Source organism: Alosa pseudoharengus, unplaced genomic scaffold, assembly GCF_046254945.1.
Source record: "Alosa pseudoharengus isolate Yale_2024_CS ecotype anadromous, Long Island Sound unplaced genomic scaffold, YU_APseudo_1.1 YU_APseudo_1.1_scf_11, whole genome shotgun sequence".
In the NCBI taxonomy this organism is placed as follows: Eukaryota; Metazoa; Chordata; class Actinopteri; order Clupeiformes; family Clupeidae; genus Alosa; species Alosa pseudoharengus.
In genome coordinates this window covers 33,283,151-33,306,966 of record NW_027468576.1, presented here as the reverse complement: position 1 = coordinate 33,306,966, position 23,816 = coordinate 33,283,151, and the positions used below count along the sequence as shown (strand labels likewise).

General features: G+C 41.9%; 2 protein-coding genes across 4 annotated transcripts in view; one reads left to right on the top strand and one right to left on the bottom strand.

Annotated features, from left to right (window-relative positions):
• Window positions 1–4,400: 4,400 nt before the first annotated feature.
• Window positions 4,401–9,350, bottom strand: ptgs2b (prostaglandin-endoperoxide synthase 2b). The gene is made up of 10 exons (XM_076278929.1): window positions 9,223–9,350; window positions 8,862–8,978; window positions 8,604–8,747; window positions 8,341–8,484; window positions 7,732–7,913; window positions 7,476–7,559; window positions 7,069–7,315; window positions 6,236–6,522; window positions 5,886–6,033; window positions 4,401–5,162 (listed from the first exon to the last, which is right to left on the bottom strand). The coding sequence occupies exons 1-10, from the start codon at window positions 9,281–9,283 to the stop codon at window positions 4,750–4,752; spliced, it is 1,827 nt and encodes a 608-aa protein (XP_076135044.1). The 5' UTR covers window positions 9,284–9,350; the 3' UTR covers window positions 4,401–4,749.
• A 1,136-nt stretch (window positions 9,351–10,486) lies between these two features.
• Window positions 10,487–23,816, top strand: part of pla2g4ab (phospholipase A2, group IVAb (cytosolic, calcium-dependent)) — a 46,417-nt gene continuing 33,087 nt past the window's right edge. The window contains exons 1-8 of one of the 3 annotated variants that reach the window (XM_076278927.1): window positions 10,487–10,579; window positions 10,671–10,808; window positions 12,121–12,240; window positions 19,010–19,091; window positions 19,412–19,560; window positions 21,805–21,918; window positions 22,801–22,838; window positions 23,597–23,741. In XM_076278927.1, coding sequence (XP_076135042.1) covers window positions 12,208–12,240; window positions 19,010–19,091; window positions 19,412–19,560; window positions 21,805–21,918; window positions 22,801–22,838; window positions 23,597–23,741 — 561 coding nt within the window. In that variant the 5' untranslated portion in view covers window positions 10,487–10,579; window positions 10,671–10,808; window positions 12,121–12,207. Of the gene's footprint in view, window positions 10,580–10,670; window positions 10,809–11,284; window positions 11,395–12,120; window positions 12,241–18,385; window positions 18,718–19,009; window positions 19,092–19,411; window positions 19,561–21,804; window positions 21,919–22,800; window positions 22,839–23,596; window positions 23,742–23,816 lie in introns of those variants that run through there. The other 2 variants (XM_076278928.1, XM_076278926.1) reach the window with 2 other exon arrangements.

The following is a 23,816-nucleotide window of genomic DNA, read 5'->3' as shown; positions in this document are numbered from 1 at the left end:
AAACACTAAATGTTATGCCAAACATGTCTGTGCAAAAGTCCACCAGGTATTTAGCCTAAGGGACCGTTCGTTATTTATAAACGGGGTCACCGGAGGAAAATAGGGGAGGGTCATGTCTTTTTATTCTTTGTTGAGGGTTTTTTTTTCTCTAGGAGGGAGGGTCACCCATCTTTTGTATTAATGAAAACAGCAAAAAATCAAAGTGGCTTGTTTGATTGTTGATTTCTGTAGCCATATAACGTTCTCTTTCGTTCCATAGCTCTGTCAACATTGAACAATGAAAATAAGGGAGATTTCCCGGGTTTCTCACGCAAAATACGGAAAATGTCAACATTCGTCCCCATTAACGTTGGAAGGGTTGGAGCAACAAAGTAGCCTACTTTATTCACGCCTAACAGCCTATATCCATTTGGTCAACTTTATCCAGCCCTAAAAAAGCTAAATTTAACTTTGGTTTACTTGTAGTTTACCGTGTAGCCTAACTTTAAACAGTGTGCATGCTTAACATAAAGCATACAAGTGCTTCATTCATCCACACATCCAGCTCCTAACGTTTTGACAAGCATTTCTACCAATTGACCTTGTTCCTGCCCATCTCTAGCTTTGCTGTCTCCATCCTTTCTGTTTTTGTTGTTTGCAAAAAAATATATAGTATTTATTGGTAACCAGCAACAAGTGCAATTTGTTAATCGCTGTCATTTTCTCTCCTGCCAACAAAAATGTGTTACTTCCAAGTAGCAGTGCGTAATTCTGCTTCATAAAGTTGAACAAATACATTTGGTCATATAAATAGCCAGTTTATGGTCTACAGTGTAGTTGGTAAGTTATGGTAGGCCAACTTGGAGTGAATATACAGGGGGGGTTCTTTGTCTAGCTAAGTAGCCTGGCAGGTGCGCAAGTAGGCATACGGCCGAACACTGCAAGCGCTAATGAATCGTGCTCTCACGACAACCACGTCTTTAACTCTGAGTTCGCATTCAAGCAAGCAAAATGATGATTTGAATACATCTGTTTCACTGGAAGGGCAAGGGGTAACAACAGGACAACACAGAGACAGGCCAGAATGCAGGACTAATGTTATTACAGTAATGTGGGATATTCTACGGGAAAATATTAAAACGGCAAGACAGCGGGAAAACGTTGAAATGATAAACCTGGGAAAAGTATGTTAGGTATTTTTCGGTCCCTGTGATTATTTGTGAAATTGTGCAAACGGCCTTTTCAAGTCATTTGAGAAGGAAGGAGTGTAGCAAGCTCCCAAATTGACGCTTGTCTGAGAAATTGAGTTTTGGATAATGTTCAGCTTCGGCAGCTTTACAATGACTGAGGAAGCCTAGAGACGAGTCCATAGCAACAAGTTCATGTGTTGAATTTGTTATTACCCAGTGTGCTTTGTTGAATGGTCTCAATGCTTTATTGTTTTATTTCATATGAATACTTACTAGAGGAGTACATTTTCAAGTAGGCTAATGCAGTTGCAGGAAGTGTGCATTTAGTTTCCATGCTTATTGTGTTTCCACAACAATGTTAGTGAGTAAATCTGCTGAAATGGCCACCATCTTGGTGAAGTGTGCGGTGGTAGTGTAGTGGTTAAGGAGCTGGACTAGCGTGCAGTAGCCTGAAAGTTGTCGGTTCAATTCCCGGCTTCCACCGTTGTGCCCTTGAGCAAGGCACTTAACCCGAAGTTGCTCCGGGGACAGTGTGATCCCTTGTAATATAGCTGACATATGTAAGTCACTTTGGTCAAGAAGTGTCTGCTAAATGAAATGTAAAAGTGTGATGTGTAAGATCAGAAAGCAGAGGTTGGATTTAGGGCGGTAGCATATGTTGATGTGTTTTCATAGCACTTAAGAGCGTGGGCGGAAGACATCGACAATTACCCGGGAAGGGTCATGTCATTTTTGAAAATTATATAGCAGGCAGGGGAGGGTCATGCAACTCTTGATCGAAGCACTCAAAATCCCTCCGGTGATCCCGTTTATAAATAACGAACGGTCCCTAACTGAAGTAATAGGGACTGACTCAATACATGGCGGGGACAGCATCACCCACACCTAACGACTAACTGTTATAAAACTTAAAACTCCATAACCAGCTCCACCCTATCATATTCAAGAAGTTCCATACATCAGAATACTATATCAAATTCCCTCTCAGACTAACTTCACTCACTTCACCTAGAGGAGGACCATCTACCTTGCCAGGAAGATGTTTGCCTGACAGTAGAGTGTGAACTTTGAAGCTCAGATGCTTTCCGAGGTCAGAGGCTGGAAGCCGTTTTAAGAGGCCATAAATCAGTGCTCGGGTGCCAGACAAACTCCTTCAGCAGACAAGTCTGCATCTGTTTGAGCTTCTGGTGTGTGGAACATTTGTGTTACATTCACAGCTTTTCATCAAGGTTTCTGCATAAAGGTGTGCAAGTCCTTATATCAAGCTTTGTTCCCGCTGCAAGGCACACAGATGTTCAGCCTGGACCGACTCTAGCCATAATGTTGTAGTTTGGGCCATCCTTAAGTTTAATGTTTGTTAGTAACCTGACAGACAAAGTCAACCTGTAGGCCTATTTTTGCTACAGTCTCTTGTGCATTTTTTCATTTTTTCATTTTTTCCCATCTCAAACCTTTATTGTCTTAAACCATTATCTTAAACCATCCTAGGTCTCTCTTGTGCAAAATTGATCAAAAGAGAAGATAACATGGTTTGGCTTTGACATGTTTGACTCAAACTTTCCTATCCACATAGAACCACCAGAGTGCGCACTGATAACCTATTCAATCAGAAACAGAGGAAGTCCCATGTGGGTCGAGTCAGATAAGGATTATACAAGTGGAAAGAGCAATAAAAAAACATCGTGCACAGGCCTTTGTGCATATTGTGCCATTTGGTAAAAAGTGAAATGTGGCCAATTTTAGCATCACAGCTCACCTTCACATTGCTATCCTTCCTATCTCTGCCTTGCAGGCCTACTGGCCACAAGCTCATGATATCAGATGTACTGTAGGCCTGAGATGTAGTCAATCTTCAATCAGAGACATTTGATGAAGAAGAATATTTGCTTGATTGTTTGCTTAAAAGAATGAGCCTTTATGTATCTGGGGCATGAAGCGAGCTGCCACAATTTCAAAACTATTTCCGGACAAATTCGGACATTATAACTGTATAACATAACATTAGAACATTATAACATACTTCTAAGGATGACCTCAACCATACCACTCTAACAGGCCATTTTCCATGTGTTACTGTCTGGTGCTCAGCAAAGCCTCTCTGCCACCACAAGGGCCTCTTATGCATCTCTTGACGTTGTTTATTCTTCCTCTGTCCTGTCTTTCTTTGCTCTTCAGTAGCCTCCTATCCATACTTCAGTCTCTCTCCACAGACTCCTCTCCTCTTTTCCAGCCTCACGCTCAGGCACACTTCCCTCCTACAAGCTCCTCTCAACTGTTGGCAAGATGTCACATGTTTCTCGTCGTCGTGGAAACTACATGGGATGAAGTGCTGGATGCCAAGGCCTGCTCCCTCATGGCAAGAGAATGTTCTGAATGAAAGAAAAAAAAACAGGATAGAGGAGAGACAGAGAGAGAGAGAGAGAGAGAGAGAGAGAGAGAGAGGGAGGAGAGACAGAGTTTTGGCTGTCACTCTCAGTCAAGCTTGGACTGGGAGCTGATTAGGTCAACTGTTCCTCCCTGTGCTCTATCTTTTGGGAGCTTCAGAGAGTGAAACTAAAAAGGAGAAAGGACAAACATTTGGGGTGCTGAAAGTGAATAAAGTTGGTTTATATGCATTCACATATTCCCTGTGTTGAAAGAAGTTGGAGATCCCTCTGTGGTAAACTTAAGGAGATGAAAACCTCCCAGTCCACATGAATGAAACGATTCTGTGCTGCCTAAGAGCCTAAGGAACTGCAGACTTCCACTCTTCATTTATGACCATTGAATATTGTGCTGCACAACATTGAATACTAAAATTCAAAATGTATGTTTTTTTTTTCAGAAGCTTTTTCTCTGTGTTTGTTTTCAGAAAAGATGTTACTGGATCCAACATTTTATAAAAAAAATTTTATTATCATTATTATTATTAAATAATACATTAAACAATTCTCACAATATTCAAGTAAAACTTAAAAAAAGAAAAAACAGTAGCTTTTACTCCATTTAGAACGACTGCATCAGACAGATTATTTACAAACTTTTCAAAAAAATATGTTTACATTTATTAATTTAACAGACACTTTTATCCAAAACAACTCACAAAATGAGAAACAACATTTAAGATACATATATATTATATATATAACTTAATTCTTATAACTCTAAATTCTTAATTTCAATAAAACTACCAAAGTAGAAAAATGAAAACAAGTGAAGTGAAGTGAAATGAAGTGACAGACAGGAAAGAAATACAACTGTGTTACAATTTATTTGCACGGTTGAAAGCATCATTGTACCGTAAACTAAGAATTTAGATTCAAGTATGCATTAATTAACAACCAATGAGCTTTGCAAACAACGCAAACAACTTAAAGAGCAGTGCTGCTAAACAGGACAAAACAAAATATAACAACATTTTAAATTATATAAATATATGTCAGAACAAATCGCATACACACACACACACACGCACACACACACACACGGTCCCATTTGTGACAGTTGAATTAATAAATAAACAATAAATAAAAATCAATAAATATTACAATAAATAATAACAAAATACACATCCAGTAGATTCCAGTTATTCAGCTTTTTTTCAGAGCTCAGACGTTCTCTCTTTGATAATGACAGTTGGGTTGACGTCACTGGTGGCTGCGTGTGCAGTGCTGGAATTGATGGTGGCCGATCCAGCATCTTTTACATCAGGCACGTTAAAGGACACCAGAGGGCAGGGCCCTTTGACGTTGTTACACACCAGCCGCTGCAGCGAAGCGCTGTTGACGATCTGGAAGCCCACCTGGCCGCCAAACGTGCTGGGCTTCCAGTACTCCGGAGAGCAGATGGGGTTTCCCATGAGCCCCTTCAGCGAGTAGGGGGCCCCCATCTCCACCATGGTCTCCCCGAAGATGCCGTTGGCCCGGGGCTTTTCCACCAGCAGGCCAGGGTAGAGCTCCACAGCGTCCACGTGCCCATACATCTCTTTCAGCTCGGCAGCCATCTCTGTTTCACCTGGTGGTGAAGGACAAGAAAGTGAGTGAGTTAATCTCATGCCATCATGCCATCAATGGCATCAATGCCATCCTATCAGTCACTTCAAGTCCTTCATTCTCTACTGTTCGACCACTTTTGAAATTTTCAAAAGTTACTCCACTGAGTGTTACTCAGGTCTTTCTATGAAAACTGAAGATTCCTGAAAAAGGTGAATCAGCCTACATTTACTTGCATGTATCACACTGCTTTGTCCCTGAGCCAAGCCCGATTTGAGTACATCCCTCTAAGTTTATACAAGCACCCAATAGACTGCCTCAAGACACAACACAGCTTGTGTGAGCACACAGCTGCCCGTAGTGTCCTCGATCGGGAAAAGTTAGAGAACCAGTGAGAGAGACTTCACTGCTCTGACACAGTTTACGTTTACTTCACTGTGTTGATTTAAATCTGTGCCCGAGGCAAAACAACCTGAGAAGGAATGCGCTCTGTATAAATTACTCCTGGAGAGCTTTCGGAAATGATGGCAAACTAACTGACTAAAGCTACTGTTGCTTACAAATATTTTTACGGAGTTATCTAAACTGCAGCATACAGGCAAAATCACTAATTTATTCTAAGATTTATTATCATGGAAATTAACTTCAGGGTATTCACTCATTTAGAAAGTGAGAGTTAGAGAAAGTTAGTGAAAGAAAGAGAGAGAGAGAGAGAGAGAAAGAGAGAGCGAAAAAGAGCTCTCACCTGTAAGATCTTCAAAGGAGGTATAGGCTTTCATGTTGAAACGCTTCCTGTAGGCGTTGAGGGACTGGTAACGCATCTGACGGCTGTTCTCAATGGATTTGATAGACACCATCAAAACGGCAGCAGGTACATTTCTGCCTCCAGCCACCTAAGGGACAAACACATTGGACACACCGGTTAGGCCCATCTCTGACCACCCCAATGCACTGGGCAGAAAACACAACTCCTCACACCCCATACTATGCCGATCAATGAAATCTAACCACCAAAAGGCAAATGTGCACAAAACGTACAGCATGTAACCCCCTCACCGTATGATCTCTAGCAGAACTTTAGTTGAGATGACTTACCCTGCCTGCGATCTGGTTGGTGAAGGAGTCGACCAGGTGGTTCACACCGTGGTCGGTGAGGATGGAGGTGTTGAAGACAAATTGCTTGTAGGAGTAGACCTCCTCCTCGATGTGGAAGTCCTCGGGCATGAGCGGGTGCCAGTGGTAGAGCGTGTTGAACTCGGACGCGATGCGGTTCTGGTACTGGAACTGCTGGTTGAAGAGCAGCTCTGGGTCGAACTTGAGCTTGAAGTGGTAGCCACTCAGGTGCTGCACATAGTCCTCGATCACAATCTTGATGGTCTCGCCTGATGAGAAAGAGTTATTGAGAGAGTTATTAGTACGCTAGCAGTTTTGATGACTTCGATCTTCAAAGACCGCTGAATTCAGCTGAAAAAAGATATGGTCCTGTGATAAAGTGATATGGGGAAATACAAAGACTTGTTTCCTCAAACACAAAAATAAACTTTCACTGTTTTGCATCGTTCCGCAAGCCTACATGGTGCCAGGAAACTGTTGAGCTGCAAAAAAAGTGCTGCTGATATGCTTTTGCAAATACTAGACAGAGGTGTTTGAGCTATAGAGGCACCTTGTATGCAGGGTCACCAGAGGTTTTGTAACACTTCAGTCTCGAATCTGTCCACCTACATATGAGGTCTAATACAGGTCAAGCATACTGTGGGTTTCTCTGTTCCGTAAAAGCGAGCTAATTCATTCTATGCCACTGATTGCCTTGACGTGTTTATTTCTGAATGTGTATATCGATGTTTGCCTGTTTGCAAATGTGTGTGTGTGTGTGTGTGTGTGTGTGTGCGCATGCATGTGTGTGTGTGTGTGTGTGTGTGTGCTCTCACCGATGAGAATGAGACGCGTGGTCTGGAAGAGTCTCTCATCGTCCCAGTCGGGGTGGACCTCCTGGAGCACCTCGCAGACTCGGTTGTGCTCGCGCAGCCAGATGGTGGCGTACATCATCAGACCAGGCACCAGGCCGAAGGCCTCGTGGCCCACAGCCAGGCGCTTAGACTCGGGCACATGGGGAGGGTAGTGCATCTCTGCACCCACCTCGCTGACCAGGGGAGGGTACACCTCACCATCCACCACCTGAAGCAGGGAGAGAGAGAGATTGCAAAAGGAGATAAGCAAACAATAAAGCACTTCTTCACTAATACACATACACTACTGGTGTAGTGATATAGTCCCATTTCACATAATTTATTCCTCAAGTGAGTGTATGAATCACACTTTATTATTCTCGACTCACCTGATACCTCAGCTTTCCATCCTTAAACAGTCTGAGCTTGTGCTGCCTCGCCAGGTCTTCCCCATAGATGTGGCCCAAGTCCACCTGTGCAAACGCAGAAAACAAACACCTTTGTTTACACCTCTGTTCCTGCTTCCTCCTCTTGTGGAAGACAAAAACATAAAACGCTTCACCAGAAATGGAAGACCATGGTGATTTAGATCCCTTCCACATGAATAAGCCCCCACCCATCCATCATCAGCGAGTTGCCACTCACCCCATGGTTGACGGCGCGCGTGAACGCTGGCCCTTTCTTCATGTCGCTCTTGAAGAACTGGTGTGTGAAGTGCTGGGCAAAGAAGGCGAACATAAGGTTGGAGCGCTGTGGGTCCGGGATGAAGCGCCTCCTCAGCAGCAGTTTCTCCGCCAGCTGTTTAGCATCAGGCAGCTCCTTTTTGCCTGCAACCAGGAAGGAGTGTGTTTAATTTTTTGCTATCACCACACATGGGCATGGCAGGAACAGATTAGGCCTACAATATCACTGAGTCCCTCAAACTAAAACATAATTGAAGCCAAACAAATGGACAGTTTGGCAGTTATCACTAACTTTGTTGTTAGGCATACATACTAGGAAATCAAGAAAGAATCTCTGATGACCTAATGCACTGAGCTCTCTTAGCTTGTTCAATAATTTTGTGAGTAGGCTGTGTTAGAGTAGCAGGTCTCTGCTTCAAGGCCCCTAGGGCTGAATTCCATTCTATAGCCTATCTGATTGGCTGGTACCTCAGCGTGATTTCATTCGCTGACATAAACGTGGTAATCTCTCAAAAATCTGAAAGAACAGGTTTAGAGAGAGGGCGAAAGAAATAGACGGGGAGAAACTTACCCACAACTCCCATAGGTGTTGGGCAATCCCGCGGTACCGGAGGGAGGGTTCGTGTGTAATAGGTAAGGTTGGAATAAGCCTCCCAGTTTTTGTAATCGTACTCTGAATTATAGGTTGGAGGACTTTCAATCAAATGTGACCGGGCTGAGGGAAAAAGACAACATCAGTAAATATTAATATTATTTAAAGCAATTTTAAGTTACTATAATTAGTTAATCAGAGATATTTATATTAGCCCATCGCCTGATTTAAGATAGTCTTACATGTTAAAACATAACGCATGATGCCATCCCGCAAGAACGGGATTTTGTTGATGATAGCCCATAGTCCTTTGAAGTGAGTAAGGATGTAATGGACCGTGTTTGGGGACGGCTTCAGAGTCACTTTCACCCAGGTGGAGAACTCGGCTGTTGGAAAGAAATGTAGGCTTACAGTTAGGCTATGCTGTCTCAAAAACATATTCCGATTTTCCCATATTCGCAATGGCTTGTTTCAGTATTCCCATAGTTTCCGACACTTACGAGTTGTGCAGTTCTGGCCGTAGTATCCTGTCCTGGTACAGTCGCACTCATAGGCACCACTGCCCTGTGCTGTGCATACTCCCCGGTTCTGACAAGGTTGCGAGCAGCAGGGGTTGCCTGTGAAATTTAAACAGATTAAATCTCAGATCTCGTCTCCAACTCTTCACGTAAAACTTCACGATGCTGTATAGTGGGCTAGGCGTTATATTGTCTCTTTGAATACCCTAGTCTAAAGTAATTTACAAAAACATGAAAATACAAGAGGCAGCCAGGAAGGCTTGCAATATTACAATTCTAGCTACATTTGAAAATGTCTACACCTAAACCTTACATGCCCTGATAGAATGTAAAGTTCTCTTACCTTCCTCACATAACACCAACGCCAGGTGTATGAGAAAAAGAAACGCTATAGATCTGATCATTCCAGTAACGTGTGGTTCAGGCGTAGTGGTACGAGTTGTTGGTGCTCCTTGCTTTCCGTGAGGTTCACCTCAGGGTTTGTGTGTAAGAGGAGGAAACTTTCCCTTGTTATAAAGGCGATGTGAACCCTCCTTCACACTCGTCACTCTGACTCACTACGGAGAAGGGGGGGGGGGGGGGTCTGTCTGTCTGTCTGGGTCATAATCAGTAATTAATGCGAACGCTCAATAAGTTATTTTTTAATCATTGATTTCGTAATGAAAAATTCCTATATATTTAGACTGTGAAATTCCTACTGTATAGGCTAATATTAGCCAGTAGGCTATGCTATCCCAAAACCACACAACAGCACTACAGTAATCAGTAATAACATTATTATTATTATTATTATTATTATTATTATTATTCCCTGCTGAAAAAACAGCATGACCATCTTAAAGTGGTTTGCTGGTTGACCAGCTTGTAACCAGCTTGTTTGACCGTATGGTTGACCTGCGGCTTATGGATGCCAGCTTATGTAGGCCATTCTAGCAAATAAGCACCAACAATGTCAATCCTGGCAGGCTGGTCACCAGCATGACCACCTTACACCAGCTGTATCCCACATGACAGGCTGGTCACACCAGCATGACCAGCTTCCTCAGATGGTCACGCCAGCATGTCCACCTGGTGGCCCAACCAGCTACACCAGCAAAGACCAGCAAGAGCTGGAAGAAAACCAACAAAGACAACCAACAGCTAAAACCAGCGACCAGCAAGCTGGTTTCTAGCTGTTTTATTCAGCAGGCTTTTTTTATTCATTATTTTGGCTTTTATTAGAGTTGTTATTATGATATTATCACATCGTTCTAATTGTCGTTTTTTTTCTCAAATTCAAACTTATAATAATGCATAATGCAAATGGCTTGGCATCAAGCCCTCTCCATGGATCCCATTTTTTATGGAAATTAAGAGACCTATTCTATGGTAGCCTAATCTTAGACAAATAATTGACTGCTTGGTTACAGTTTCTGAATATGTTGCCAGCAGTTATAAGACCCCGGTTATTAAAAAAAAAAAAAAGTATATCTTTGGCATTTAGACTGACACGGCTTTATGCCAAAGACCACTTCACTCAGAAACGTATGTGCGACAGTCTTGGGACGCCCTCTACTGGGCAGGTTATACCTTTCGCACATAATGACTGCTAGTGGTGAGACGGACAGACGGGTGCGACTTTGGAGAATACGTAGTCTGCTGTGCATCGTGGCAATAGAGACACCGAGAAGTTGACAACTATCTGTCTGTACCAAGGCCAGGCCAGTGGTACAACTTTTTAATAACTCGGAGCACTCCAGCTTTGTGTTGCTGTTATATTCAGAGTTTTGACATTTCCGAGTTTCAACCTAGGCAACGACTCAGTTCGGCTTGGTACGAGGAAGAGAAATGAACGCGCCTCCTTTCTCCGGGCTCTAGTAGAGTCTAATGCCTTTGCTCCAAAGGATTGTGACTGCTAATTTTTTGTTCAGAGCAAATTACCTAGATCAGGTACGTCATTTGTGGATTTTGGTTCTCATTTCTTTATTGTATCATTGGATTATGCTTTATGTTTGTATTGTCAATATTATTTGTGTTAGAGGGGATTCCGTTGAGTAAGGAAAGTTAGACAAGACATTTAGTCGAAGACGGACGGTGGCAGTTTTCGCATGTGCGCGCTACAAACGGCAGCCTGTCCAAGGTGTACTTCCAGAGTTTCCAAAAGTTCATGCGACTTTAATGTCGATCAATTCCATGTGTTCAATTTGGAGTTTATAAAGCTACGGTAGCTTCTCAAAGTTGATAAAGGTAGGCTATCGAGCATTTGATAGCCAGACCTACTCAGCTTCAGCTCATTCAGCGCGAACGTGACACAGTCTATCACCTGTAGGCTACCTGGTTTGTCTGTATTCGTGATGGATCGTCTAATTTGGTACAGCCCACTTGTTGTCATATGACAGCCAACGTTACACTAGCCATTATTTCATCAACCTACGCAGACAACAACAGGTCCTTAGGCTACTTTACAGATGCTACTGTGGCAAGATTTCCCCAACAGCATCTTGGCAACCGAACCGGGGATAGGAAGCTTCGTCGGGTAAACCTTTTGTAGGCCTATAGCTGAAAACTGAAAAATGCTCCAGACAGGACCGGCATGTGCCGTCAAAATTGTGAAATTCTTTAGTATGTTTATTCACGTCGACGATAGTCTGTCGTGAAAGGAGTCAATCTATACCCCATGTCAAAGTAAATTGTGCGATGTTACTCATGTAGGAGTAGAGACCCTGTTGCACGGTACCGCCGTTCTGGTGCGCGCCGACTGGCTCTCTAATTGCGGAATGCTGAGGAAGCTCACGCTTCGCGACTCCGAAATCTTGTTTTGGACTCGTCCCGTACACTACGTGATCTGTTGCACAAAATTGCTGCTGGATATAGTGCAAACGTGCGTGAAGGCGCAGACACAACACGCTTAGTTAAACACCAGAAAGTTCCAATGCACCCTTTCCTTTCCGCTTTTGGTTGGTGGGCATAATTCGGTGCTATCGGCTCTATCTCTCTCTCACGCACACCCACGAGAGAGAGAGTGTGCCAGAGAGAGAGAGGGATAGCTTGTGTGCATGTGTTATGTTAGCTCCATATCCGTCTTTTATTTCCTAATTATGAAATGAATGCAACGTTTCCGCACGTATCTCTTTTCTCATTTTTCCTCGTACAGTTTCTAGAAATCATAATCTTGCAAGAGTTGAAAGAAGGCATACGAGGTGACTATTATAGTGGATGTTTGTATCATGTGTTTTAATACTATGTGTTTGTGTGACTACAGACTGTGTGAAAATACCCAGAAGAGTTCTTCCCAGTTCAGAGGCACAGTAAGGATTGGACATTTACTAAAGCTGTCTGGGCATCAGCCATGTCATCCATAGACCCCTACCAGTACATTATTGTGAGTTCTACACCATAACAACATTTATGTTAGCTATAATAATCCACACTACTATGCAGAATTGTCAGAAGATACAGTACATGTATGCTAACAAAGACTTGGTTGTCAACTTGTTTTTGTTAATTAATAATTGGCTGTTTCAAGTTATAAAAAACAGACCTTGACATTAACAAAGAAAGCAAGAAAGAATAAAAGCTGGCAATTTATTTGTACTGACTGGAAATATTGTGGGTGCATGTGAGAAACCTTATGACGATGACATATTGTCTTACTGCAAGTACTAAATTGAAAATAAAATGCCTTCTGTATCATACTACAGTCCACTGTATATTAATCTCAAACATCTCCCTAAAACAAGTACTGAGGCACTCCATGGCACCAGTCAGCAAGGGTGTAGCACAGGATCCTGGGCCCTATGCATAGGCAGTCCTGATGGGCCCCCATGTCCTCCCCTCATGCATATTCCAGACTTTTCAAGGGCACTCTCTCCCCTTGCGGCCCTGGTAATCAGTTCCACTGTACCCCCCCTGTTCGACGCCCCTTCCAGTCAGGCATGACACCTTGGTGCTACTACATCATGTTCAGAGTGTGTCTCCTTGGGAGTTCTCACTGCACACACTGCTCGTTATAGTACTCCATGTCCCCATTTAAAACACAAATTATGTCCATCAACTACTATTTCCTAATATATTTCTGCACAGAACCACTCGCATGAAACGGAAAAAATAGGCATCCCCTCTATTCTCTAGATGGGTCACGGTTACAGCATGGTTCAAGCCGAGTCTGAAGCGTGGTTATGGTGGAAGCAGTGTGGGTGCTGTAAACTGTTAACATGGGTACCGAAATGAATGCTGTTAACAGTTAAAAAAACATCATAAAGCATAAAACACATACCTTGAAAGTTTATTGTGGCATTGGTGTTTATCACAGATAAGAACAAAGGCTTGACGCTATTATTCATAATAAATATTCCATAATCCTTTCATTTGGATACCCTATAGTTAGGCCTATTTAAACACAATGGGCCCTATCTTGGCGATCTAAAACACATGGTCACTGGTGAATAGCATGAATAAATTTAGGGGTTTGTCCAGTCGGTGGTTTTGTTATCAAACGTCGGGTGTCTGGTGCAAAAAGATTGGTCTTGACAATTAATCAATGACAAAACAGTTATACACAGTTAATTACTTTCACTATTGACTGACAATGTGTTACCATCGAAAACATAGCCTGAAAAAAGCAACACTTACCCCAATAATATTCAAATGACTGAAAAAACATCCTTTATCCTGCAGAGGAGTTGCTGCTTACATCTCATGACAGTGCATCTGCAGCTGTGCTTCATATGCGCCTTTCGCTATAGACCAGGTTTTTCTTTTTCAGTGGTGTAATGCTTTTGTTTTTTTTATAATAGCGATTTTTAGTTTGCATGCCAGACCTCAGTCTTTAAAATACCATATCGGTCAGGCTCTACATAGTACTTGCAGTGTCAGACCTTGCAAATACTGTCTCCATTAGTGTCTTTTTCAACCAACAGCAGATGTAGATGTTAGAGATACTTCTACCACATACCATTGAAAAAGGACTTATCTCACACCATCTCTCTCTCTCTCTCTCTCTTTCTTTCTCTCTCTTCCTACCTAATCCATCTCTCTCTGTCTCTCTCTAACTACCCATATTCACACTGAGAGAGATATTCAGATTGTGTGCAGAGTCAGACATACACAATACCTGGAGAGTTTATCATCATATAGATTCCATCAGTTCATTGTCAGTTTTGCTTTGACTGGCCTGATAAGGGTAGGGACAAAACAAGACTTCATGCAAGTTCCAAAATGCAGGCCCTCTAGCTCAGTGTTTCTCAAACGTTTTCAGACCAAGGTGACGTAAGGCTACTGTAGAAAGCTCTTGTCTGTTCTAGAAAGACTGATCCAATGCAGCAAATATATTAAAAGGCTAAAGTCCTACATTGGCTATGTTGTAGCCTATCCCCAGAATATCAGCAGCAAACTCAGTCTCTGTCTCGCTAAACAGTCTCCAAATAAAACGCACATCGGCTTGTAGCCTACAATTTTATCATTGTAATAAAAAACGCAATTTGGCACATCATTTCAACATGCTGCTATTTAGCCTACTAATTAATGCCTACTTTATTTTTTTGCAAAAAGAAAGAAATCCTTAATAAAATAACAAGTCATTCACATTATAGGCTACTTTACGCACTGTCATGTCAGGGTGACACTATGACAAGCCTATTCTGAAGAAGACTCCCATTCATTTTGACTGCATGGGAAGAGAGCGTGTCTTTTTCAGACAGACAGCGCAATTCATTTTATACCAGCAGGCCGATAGGACAAACTATGGCGCCTCGATATTAAAGAAACGCTGAATCTATTCATTCCGAAAGTCCACCGCACAGCAGTGCAACGTGCATGTTCACATTTTTAGTAACAACCGCCAAACTTGTTTTCCGACTATTTTTCTTACCTTTTTTTTTCGCTGTGGATGTTACTGAGCTTGTAGAACTTTTAGCTCTTACGTTCTGAACATCTCACACTGCCATTGCCCGATGTCAGTTCTGAGTCATATCACTCCATAATCTGTCTCTCTTTTAAATGCCTATTCCCTGAATGGTAGGCTACAATGACTATGTGTTTTATATATAATATCGAAACAAAATAACCCAGTCAGTCTCATCTACGAGATGTTTAGGCCTCCTCCAATACTGGCAGCTGGGCTCATAGGTTGCAGATTTGCTTAGTGGCCTGCCAATGCTCTGCAACGAGACGCGACATGGGAGATGAATCATCGGTCAACTTGTACTGTAGCCTATTCTTTGTTATTGCACACTGGAGAGGAAAACATGCTGGTAGGCTACGATTGGTTACTTAATTTAAACTTTGTTACCTTTAGTGTGTGTGTGTGTGTGTGCGTGAGAGGGGTTGCTCAGTGAAACATCGGAATACACCAATTCCGCAACACCGTCTCTGATAGATAAACAAAGCAGCATCCATAGAAGCAACTAGGCCAAACTGCCTGATGAAAATTTGACTATTTCAAAGTGTGTTCGTTTTTTTCGGATGTAGGTAACACAATTTAACAATAAATAGGCTATATTTTTTTCATTTGATTGATTCAACCGCCACCCGCCCGAATTTAATTAAAATAATATAGCCGCAAGCGGCAATGGCGGGCCCGAGCACCTGCGGGCCGCAACTCGTGACATGTCGGAATCCAACAAAGCACTGACGTGGTGCGTTTGTGAAATGTACATATTTGATGCGTGTGCTATTTATTTTTGTATTTTATTTTCTGCCACATTTACTCGCTTGGCCAGGTGGGGGCGTAATGCAATGCAGGCCCATTGGGTGTCATCATAATCATAATATATATTAACCTGAGAATTTCAGACCATTCATTTTAAGCAAAGAACATTTCTGATACACTTTTTGGTTGGCCAGATGGTGGCGCTATGTTAGGCATGAAAATTACACATGTGAATATCATCACAATAATGATATCCAAAATGTTTGTAAACTTTCAGATCAATCACTTGAGGCATTGTTCATTTCTGGCACATTTCCTGCTTGACCAGGTGGTGGCGCTATGCGAGGCAGGCCCATTGGGTGTCTGGATATCATCATAATCATAATATCTATTAACCTGAGAAGTTTCAGACAATTTATTCAAAGCATAGAGCATTTCTGGCACATTTCCTGCTTGTCCAGAAGGTGGCGCTATGCTAGGCCTGTGAATTACGCATGTTAATATCATCACAATAATGATATCCAATATTTTATAAAGTTTCAGATCAATCACTTAAGGCATTGTCCATTTCTGGCACATTTCCTGCTTGGCCAGGTGGTGGCGCTATGTCAGGCAGGCCCATTGGGTGTCTGGATATCATCATAATCATGATATCTATTAACCTGAGAAGTTTCAGACCATTCATTCAATGCACTGTGATTTATGACACATTTCCTGTTTATGTGGTGAGATATTAAAATCATATGAAATATATTACAACATTCAAAAATCCATTCACAATTTAACATCAGCGACATCTTGCAGTGTTGCGCGGGTTTGGTCACAAGCGGCCCGCGGTCGCCCGATATTTTAATCAACCCAACCGCAACTCGGACCGTGAATATTAATTAGGACAAAATTGTACCCGACCCGCGATCCGACCCGCTTATTTACAAAATGTGTGCTTTTGGTTATAGCCTGCATGCAGTGTGACAGTAGGCCATTTCTGTAAAACAAAATAATTTATTTGCAAAACTTTATGCAGTAGAACTACACGCAGTAGGCATGCAGGACATAATGTTTGCGCAGGAGAGAGAATGAGAATAAGAGCGCAAGCATGCACGCAACCACCAAGGATTAGAACACTAGGATAAGATTTGAAGGCCATGGACATACATTTTTCTTTCGAAAACAGAAATGGTGAGGCAAGGTAGGCAAGAGAGATACATTGCTGGTCAAAACGTTAGCGTAAGAACTGGTTTATAATGCTGAATAAAGCACAAAGCTTTACTAAAGCACATCCACTGTTTAAAGGCACAAACACAACGAACTAAGGTAACTTTTATGCATGCGCGAACCTATACATACCGGTAGATATGGCTGTGTAGTCTGTGCCATAACATTTATTCCTGCAGGCTGCCCGTTTTGGCTGTCATACTTTTAAATGGCTTCGCAAGAAGTAGGCCTATAGACCATAACTTGTACTACTGTCATCTTCTTCGTCAACTTTTCCCAATATTTCTCATAGCCTATATCGCTTTTCCTGAAGGGGTGTCTTTATTATTTTAACTCGCGTCTTCAGCTTCTTTACTGTTGACTTTACTGTATTGATGCTTTAGTGTATTGATGCTAGCCTTCTTGTGATATTTTAAGTAGGCCTATTTGTAGAAAATATATATTTAATTAATTTTAACTGACCCGCCCGCAAATGACCCGAATATCATAAAAATATTTTGTTTATGACTCATAACCGCGGGTGACCGTGGTCATCCGCGGGCGACCGCTTAATTTCGGGCAGACCGCGCAACACTGACATCTTGGCATAATGTTTGCCAAATTTCAAATGAATCTGACAAACCGTCTAGGAGGAGTATGTTCAAATGGATCATGTGACATCAGTATAATTGTCATTCTTTCTGTTGCCAGTTGGTGGCGCTATGCCAAACATGCATTATGGGCATATGAATATTATCATTAACATGGTCTTCAATGACCTGTGAAATTTAAAACATTTCAAGCCATGCATGGTGAATTATGACACATTTATTGTTTATGTGGAAGGGTATTAAAATGAATAATTTCGCCACTTCCTCAAATTACAACATATCAAAAAAAAAACTTCACAATTTATAATCAGGAACATCTCGGCATCATGTATACCAACTTTGACATGAATCGGCTAGGAGGAGTACGTTAAAATTGATCATGTCCACAACGCACAACATCTCAATTACCTCACTTCCTGTGGGTGTGGCTAATCGCATGTTAAAACAAAAGTTGTTTGTTTTTGGGAGTTACATACACCCACCAAATTTGGTGTGTGTATCGAAAACTATATGCCAACCACAAGTCACTGTGACGTAAGGGGGCGCTATGGAGTTCCTGGGCAACGCCCGGTGCCAAGCTTTTATCCCTGTCTATTCACTGTACCACTTGATGTGTGTGCTAAATTTCATGCGTTTTCGACCATGTTAACCACCTCAAAATATTTGCCAACCATGGGATCAGTCACCTAAGGGGGCGCTAGCGAGTCCCTGGGCCACGCCCGGGGTCAAGCTCTTGTACCTAACTGCGATGCGTGACACCTGACGTGTGTGCCAAATTTCAAGAGTTTTCGACCATGTTAACCACGTCAAAAACAGTAAAGCAAAAAAGTGGAATAACAATAATAATAATAATAATAATAAAAATAATAATAATAATAATAATAATAATCCTTACAAAAACAATAGGGCCTTGCGCCCTTCGGTGCTCGGGCCCTAATTATATTTCTTCACGTCATCCGCCCTATCCGCGGTTTTAGGATAGCTTTCCTGAGAATACCTACAAGCCTATAACCTACAAGTGTGAGTCTGTGATCTGTGAGTCATCTGGGATTTTTTATCACTACTGTAAATACAATACTATTCTTATTCAGTGTCTGGAAGTTTCTGGATTTTATGTTCCAGGAAGATAAACATTCACATTTTTCCAAGTAACCTTGATGTTTACCTTTAGAAAAGACAGAAGAGTTCTGTAAGTGTGTATAGTCGTCATCCACACCCAGCAACCGTCTGTGATGACTGTCATGTTCTCAGCCCAGCGTCTATTCCACGTCCAGCATTGCCTTGCTGCTTCATACATTTCCTCTTCCTGGTTTGTCCTTTGTCAGTGTTGAGAGAGAGAGTCTCCCTTGTGCTTTTATTGATTGTCTGAATGGCAACTTCAGTTCATCTGGAGCCATATGCTATGGTAACTTTGTGAGAACTTTGCTTTGAACTATAACGGGTATGCAGTAGCTGTGAATTCTAAAAGCTTTTTTAAGCTTCATTGCTCATCCGAATGTTCACTAAATCTGGTCTGATTTAAAATAGCTGATCAATGCTTGATCACTTGTGTTTCAAGTCCAGAGACCTTGCCAAATGTACTTCTATTCGTTAGCTCATCCCGTCAAATCTAAAACCTGGACTTGTTCCATGAATCTTTGTCTGTTTTATCATGTTGTTAGAATCTTACAGTTACAAGCTCTCACTTGTTGTTGCAGGTGGAGCAGCAGTACTCCCACAAGTACAAAGTCACGGTGTTGCGGGCTGAGAATGTCACCAAAGGAGCTCTTGGTGACCTCTGTGAGTTGGTATTCATAATTTGTTTGTGTGTGTGTGTGTGTGTGTGTGTGTGTGTGTGTGTGTGCATGTGTGCATGTGTGTGTGTGTGTGCGTGCGTGCGTGCGTGCGTGTGTGTGTGTGTGGAGTGTTTCAAATCCAAACAACTGAAATGTCAACAAATTCCAGGGACAGCAGGGACAGTTTCAGCAGTTGCTACAGACTGAGCTTTTGTCCTTATGTAATAGTCTGCTACTGTATTAGCCCTTTGGCCTGACTCTTGTGGTGTGTGTGTGTGTGTGTGTGTGTGTGTGTGTGTGTGTGTGTGTGTGGGTCACTTACAGTGGACACCCCAGACCCCTACGTGGAGCTGTTCATCCCCACAGCTCCGGAGAGCAGGAAGAGAACCCGACACATAGACAACAACATCAACCCAAAATGGAACGAGACGTTTACCTTCATCCTGGACCCCAACCAGGAGAACACTCTGAAGGTGAGTAGACAGACACATTAGTAAACCCATAGATGGGAAGTCACAAGAATGATTGCACAGGAGTACAACTCCTGCCATCTGTTTTACAGCTGTTTTTTTTTTTTACGCCTGAAGAATACTGGTGGATTTCATGTATTATTTAAATTTTCAGATGAATAACCCTGTTAGCAAAGGTGTCCACATTCCTTCCCCAATAAGAATGTGATACATTCACATGAAGTGCACCCCCCCCCCCCATACAAGTAGTCCTCTTTGTTCTTCCTGCTGAGTTCTAGAGATGATAGGTAATTGTTCTTGTTGTTTTATTTAATTGTAAGGGTGCTTATTGTGTTTCCCTACAGCTAGTTACAGTGTTATTTTAACTAGTGCAGGTGACACCTGCATTTGAAATTACTAGCCAAATTCAAAATTCTACTTCTCACTTTCAAAGCCCTCCATGACCTTGGTCCTCCTTACCTCAGTGACCTTCTCGCTCAAGATCCTCTAACCAGAATCTCCTCCTCTCCAAAATCTCCTCTCTAACCAGAATCTCCCCCGCATCAGACTCTCTAACCTCATCTCAAGACCTTTCTGTTTCAGAAACACTTGTCCTCTCCCGCCACTGAATAGACTCGTCACATTTTTGTGTGTGTGTCATGTGTTGTCTTGCTCTGTGTGTGTGCTCTGCTTGTGTTCACTTTGTAAAGCGACCTTGAGTCTAAGAAAGGCGCTATATAAGTAAAACGTATTTATTTTAAGAGTACTGTGGCAGTGGTACCATGCAAATAACAAATGAGTTAAAGAACACATTATTGAGTTTACATTTCCTGAATGCAGTATAACTGAACTGAAAGAACTGAAAGAAAAACAAATAGACCTTAATTCAACCAAATATAATTGATGTGAGTGAACAACAACACAAAGTGATGACATTGATGACAGGTTATGTCCAGGGGCGGATTAAGGTGGTCATGGGCCCCTAGGCTACATTTTCTGTGGGGCATAGGTAACATAGGCCTACAATTGAACCACCAGATAGGCCTACTCATACATCATCACCGCAACGTTGGTACAGCAACAGCTGAACGCCAAACAGGCCTACTCACACCAGCAGCGTCCTTACTGAGCAGCAATTAAACCACCAACTCACACATAAGACAACGTCCTTACAGCAACAACTGACCTACTCACATCAGACAGCATCCTTAAAATGCAGCAAAATACTGGACATGACATCCTTGCTGACAACTTCCTTACGGCAACAACCAACACAAAACAAAAACCATAGCCTACTACAGTATGTGCTACACCTTAATTGACAACAAATGCAATAGCCTAATGCCAGTTATGAACTTGCCAACATATTCCTACCTTTAGAAGTTTTTCTTCATTGTTTGGTCTAATCCAATTCGCGCAGGACATCAGAGACAGTTGTTTCAATCTGCGTTGGCTCATTGGATCTCTATTGGTAACGAATCCCAGTTTTGAAAAAGAGCAGCGTGGCAAAGTCGCGGTGCTCTTCCTAGCTGAATGTGGTGCATGAGCATTGCCGCTGTCGTCGACATATGGCTAGTGTTCTCAGAGTTTTAAAGTTGTCTCCATCAACTGTGACACTACGTTTACATGGACATTAATGTTCCGACTATTGACTTTGTTTAGAATAAGACGATATTGCGATTATGTGGTTTATGGGCATTGTTAGCATCCCTTGCGTGACAGTTCTCTATGTGTTTCTCATGTGGTTTAGGCTACTCAAACGTGGCAGCAGCCTTTATTTGCAGGATATGTTGGTCTCGCTGTTCTTTAGATCTTACACTAGAGCCTTTCACTTTTGAGCCCCGCTCTCATATTTTCTTTCTAACATTTTCTAAAGGAGTCTAACAGAACTGTAGCCTAGGCCTATAAATGATGCATTTTATTAAACCTAATTCGACCGTGAACTCCATATTTACCCAATCAGCGCCTTGCTACTTTAAATATTCATTTTGGGCCAATGAAGTTAAAGTTTTATTCTCTTATGTAAATTTGAATGAATTTCAATTTCAATTGGCAGGCTGGAACACGTGGGGCCCCTTGGCTGCAGCCATATCTAGCCTATGCATTGATCCGCGCCTGGTTATGCCCCTGAATGTGTAGTGCCTTTATTTTCTAAATTAGTATAGCGTCAAAGTGAGATTAAGGCTTTAAAACACCACTGTGTAAAACAGCACTCAGTGTTGAATTAATTGAAGTGAAGTGAAATGAATGGCGATGCTTCTTTGCCAGATCACCCTGATGGATGCCAACTACGTGATGGATGAGACTCTGGGCACAGTCACGTACGAAATTGGCAAACTCAAAGTGGGACAGACGGAGACTGTGCCCTTTTCCATTGGCAAGGTGAGTCACGATGGTCACGGATGTGTGACTAGAGTAAGCGACTCATAGCGTATATCCACCAACTGTCTGTAGAAGTGTATTCTGTATTCTGTCATTTGCCTAAGACGTCCAGGAATAGCATTTGTCACACTGCATAATGTTTTTCCATGCCATGGGCTATTGCTATACTCATATAGTTATTACAGCGTCTATACAGTATGATGATGCATGTAATTACTTATTATTTCTGCGTGCAGTTTCTGATAATATTGATAATAATAATACTGTTACTAATACTAATACAACTAATAATAATACCGTTTAATTATAGAGCACTTTTCTAGATGCTCAGAGTCACTTTACATGCAGGTTAAAACAGGTTAAACAATCATCAATCATATAGAATAAAAACAATACCATCATTTACCTGTCTATTAACCAAGGTTTGATTTTGTAAAATGTATTCAGCTATGAGGTGATGACATATGGGCAGGCTATTTTTATTTCTTCATTCTTTTTTCTGATTCTGATTTATTGGGGTTAATTCACGAGTGCCGTAAAAACACTCTTTTGGATAATTATTAGCATAAAACGATTATACACAGGAAATTACAGTAATTTAGGGAAAAAAACACAGAATCCATCGACATTATGTTATACATGCATACAAAGCAGTTCTGATGCGTTTTACTGTAATATGGATAAGTTGGTGCATTCTTGAATGTGTTTGGGGAGGGAGTTCCAAAGTGGGGCAGCAATAGAGAAGGCTCCGTCACTCCAAGTGATTGGTCCTGAGGTGTATGGATAGGAGTTTGGCATCAGAGGAACAGAGGCTGCAGGACATAATGTGGAAGTGGATGTCATACAATTCATGAATTTTTTTAAATTTTTTTTTATTGACAGACAACCAAAGTGTACTTGGAGATGTCATTGGAAGTCTGGTAAGCATGTGCACATTGTTACCTAGCCTGGAAAAATCCAGACTCAATCACATTGATCAGAGATTCCTAACGTTACTTCCTACTTTGCCTAAACTTTACAAACTGACAATAAACAGCATCAACAGTCAGGCATATGTTGCATGTGTTGCTACTGCTGCTACTGTTTGTCACAATAACTTTCGGTTTCGTCTTCCCCTCTCGTCGCTGATTGGCCTGACATTTTTCTTGTTTGAGGGAAACGGTTATGAACTATGGTGTTCCAGACTAGATCTCCCTGAAAAAAATGTCTATCTATCTATCTAATTTAGCTGAGGTACTTACTTGTGATTTAGTCATATTTAGCTCACTTTCCTTTTTATTGCACAACTAACAACAGCACACACTAGACTAGAAGAACATTGGCAAGCTGAGCTTGTCTTCGCAGAACACACAATGCATGACTGTTCCGTAGAATTTCTTTGTCCCAATCTGAAGCACACCCCTGACATCCAAGCTTTACCTGTAGCACTTTAAATGGCTGGTATTGTGTTCAGTATATGCCAGAAAACGAGTCATGGTCTACCTGGTATGAATCAGGTGTGTCACTGCAATCAGTAAGTTGAGAAAGTAGATAATGATGATGATGATGGTTTTCCTCAGAAATGCATTTAAAAGTAATTCTGAGTAATTATGACACTTGAACATGAACAGGTCTTGTCATGTTCAATGTTTTTTTTTTTGATCTTCTCCGCCCGTCTCGCTCCCCCTGTCCTCCACAGCTCTGACCTGGACCTGCGCTTCAGCCTCGCCCTGTGCGATAAGGAGAAGCTGTTCCGCCAGACGCGCCGGGAGAAGGTCATGCTGGGGATCAAGAAGCTGCTGAACATGGAGAAACCACACTACCTGCCCAGCTCACCGCAAGAGGTAGCCCGGCCATCTCACACACACACATACACACACACACACACACACACACACACACACACACACACATACACA

Coding starts and splice junctions, on each gene's coding strand:
- ptgs2b (XM_076278929.1), bottom strand. CDS start 9,283: ATGATCAGATCTATAGCGTTTCTTTTTCTCATACACCTGGCGTTGGTG. Junction 7,914..8,340: donor AACACCTATGGGAGTTGTGG/GTAAGTTTCTCC, acceptor TCCTGGTTGCAG/GCAAAAAGGAGCTGCCTGAT. Junction 7,316..7,475: donor ATGGAAAGCTGAGGTATCAG/GTGAGTCGAGAA, acceptor TCCCTGCTTCAG/GTGGTGGATGGTGAGGTGTA.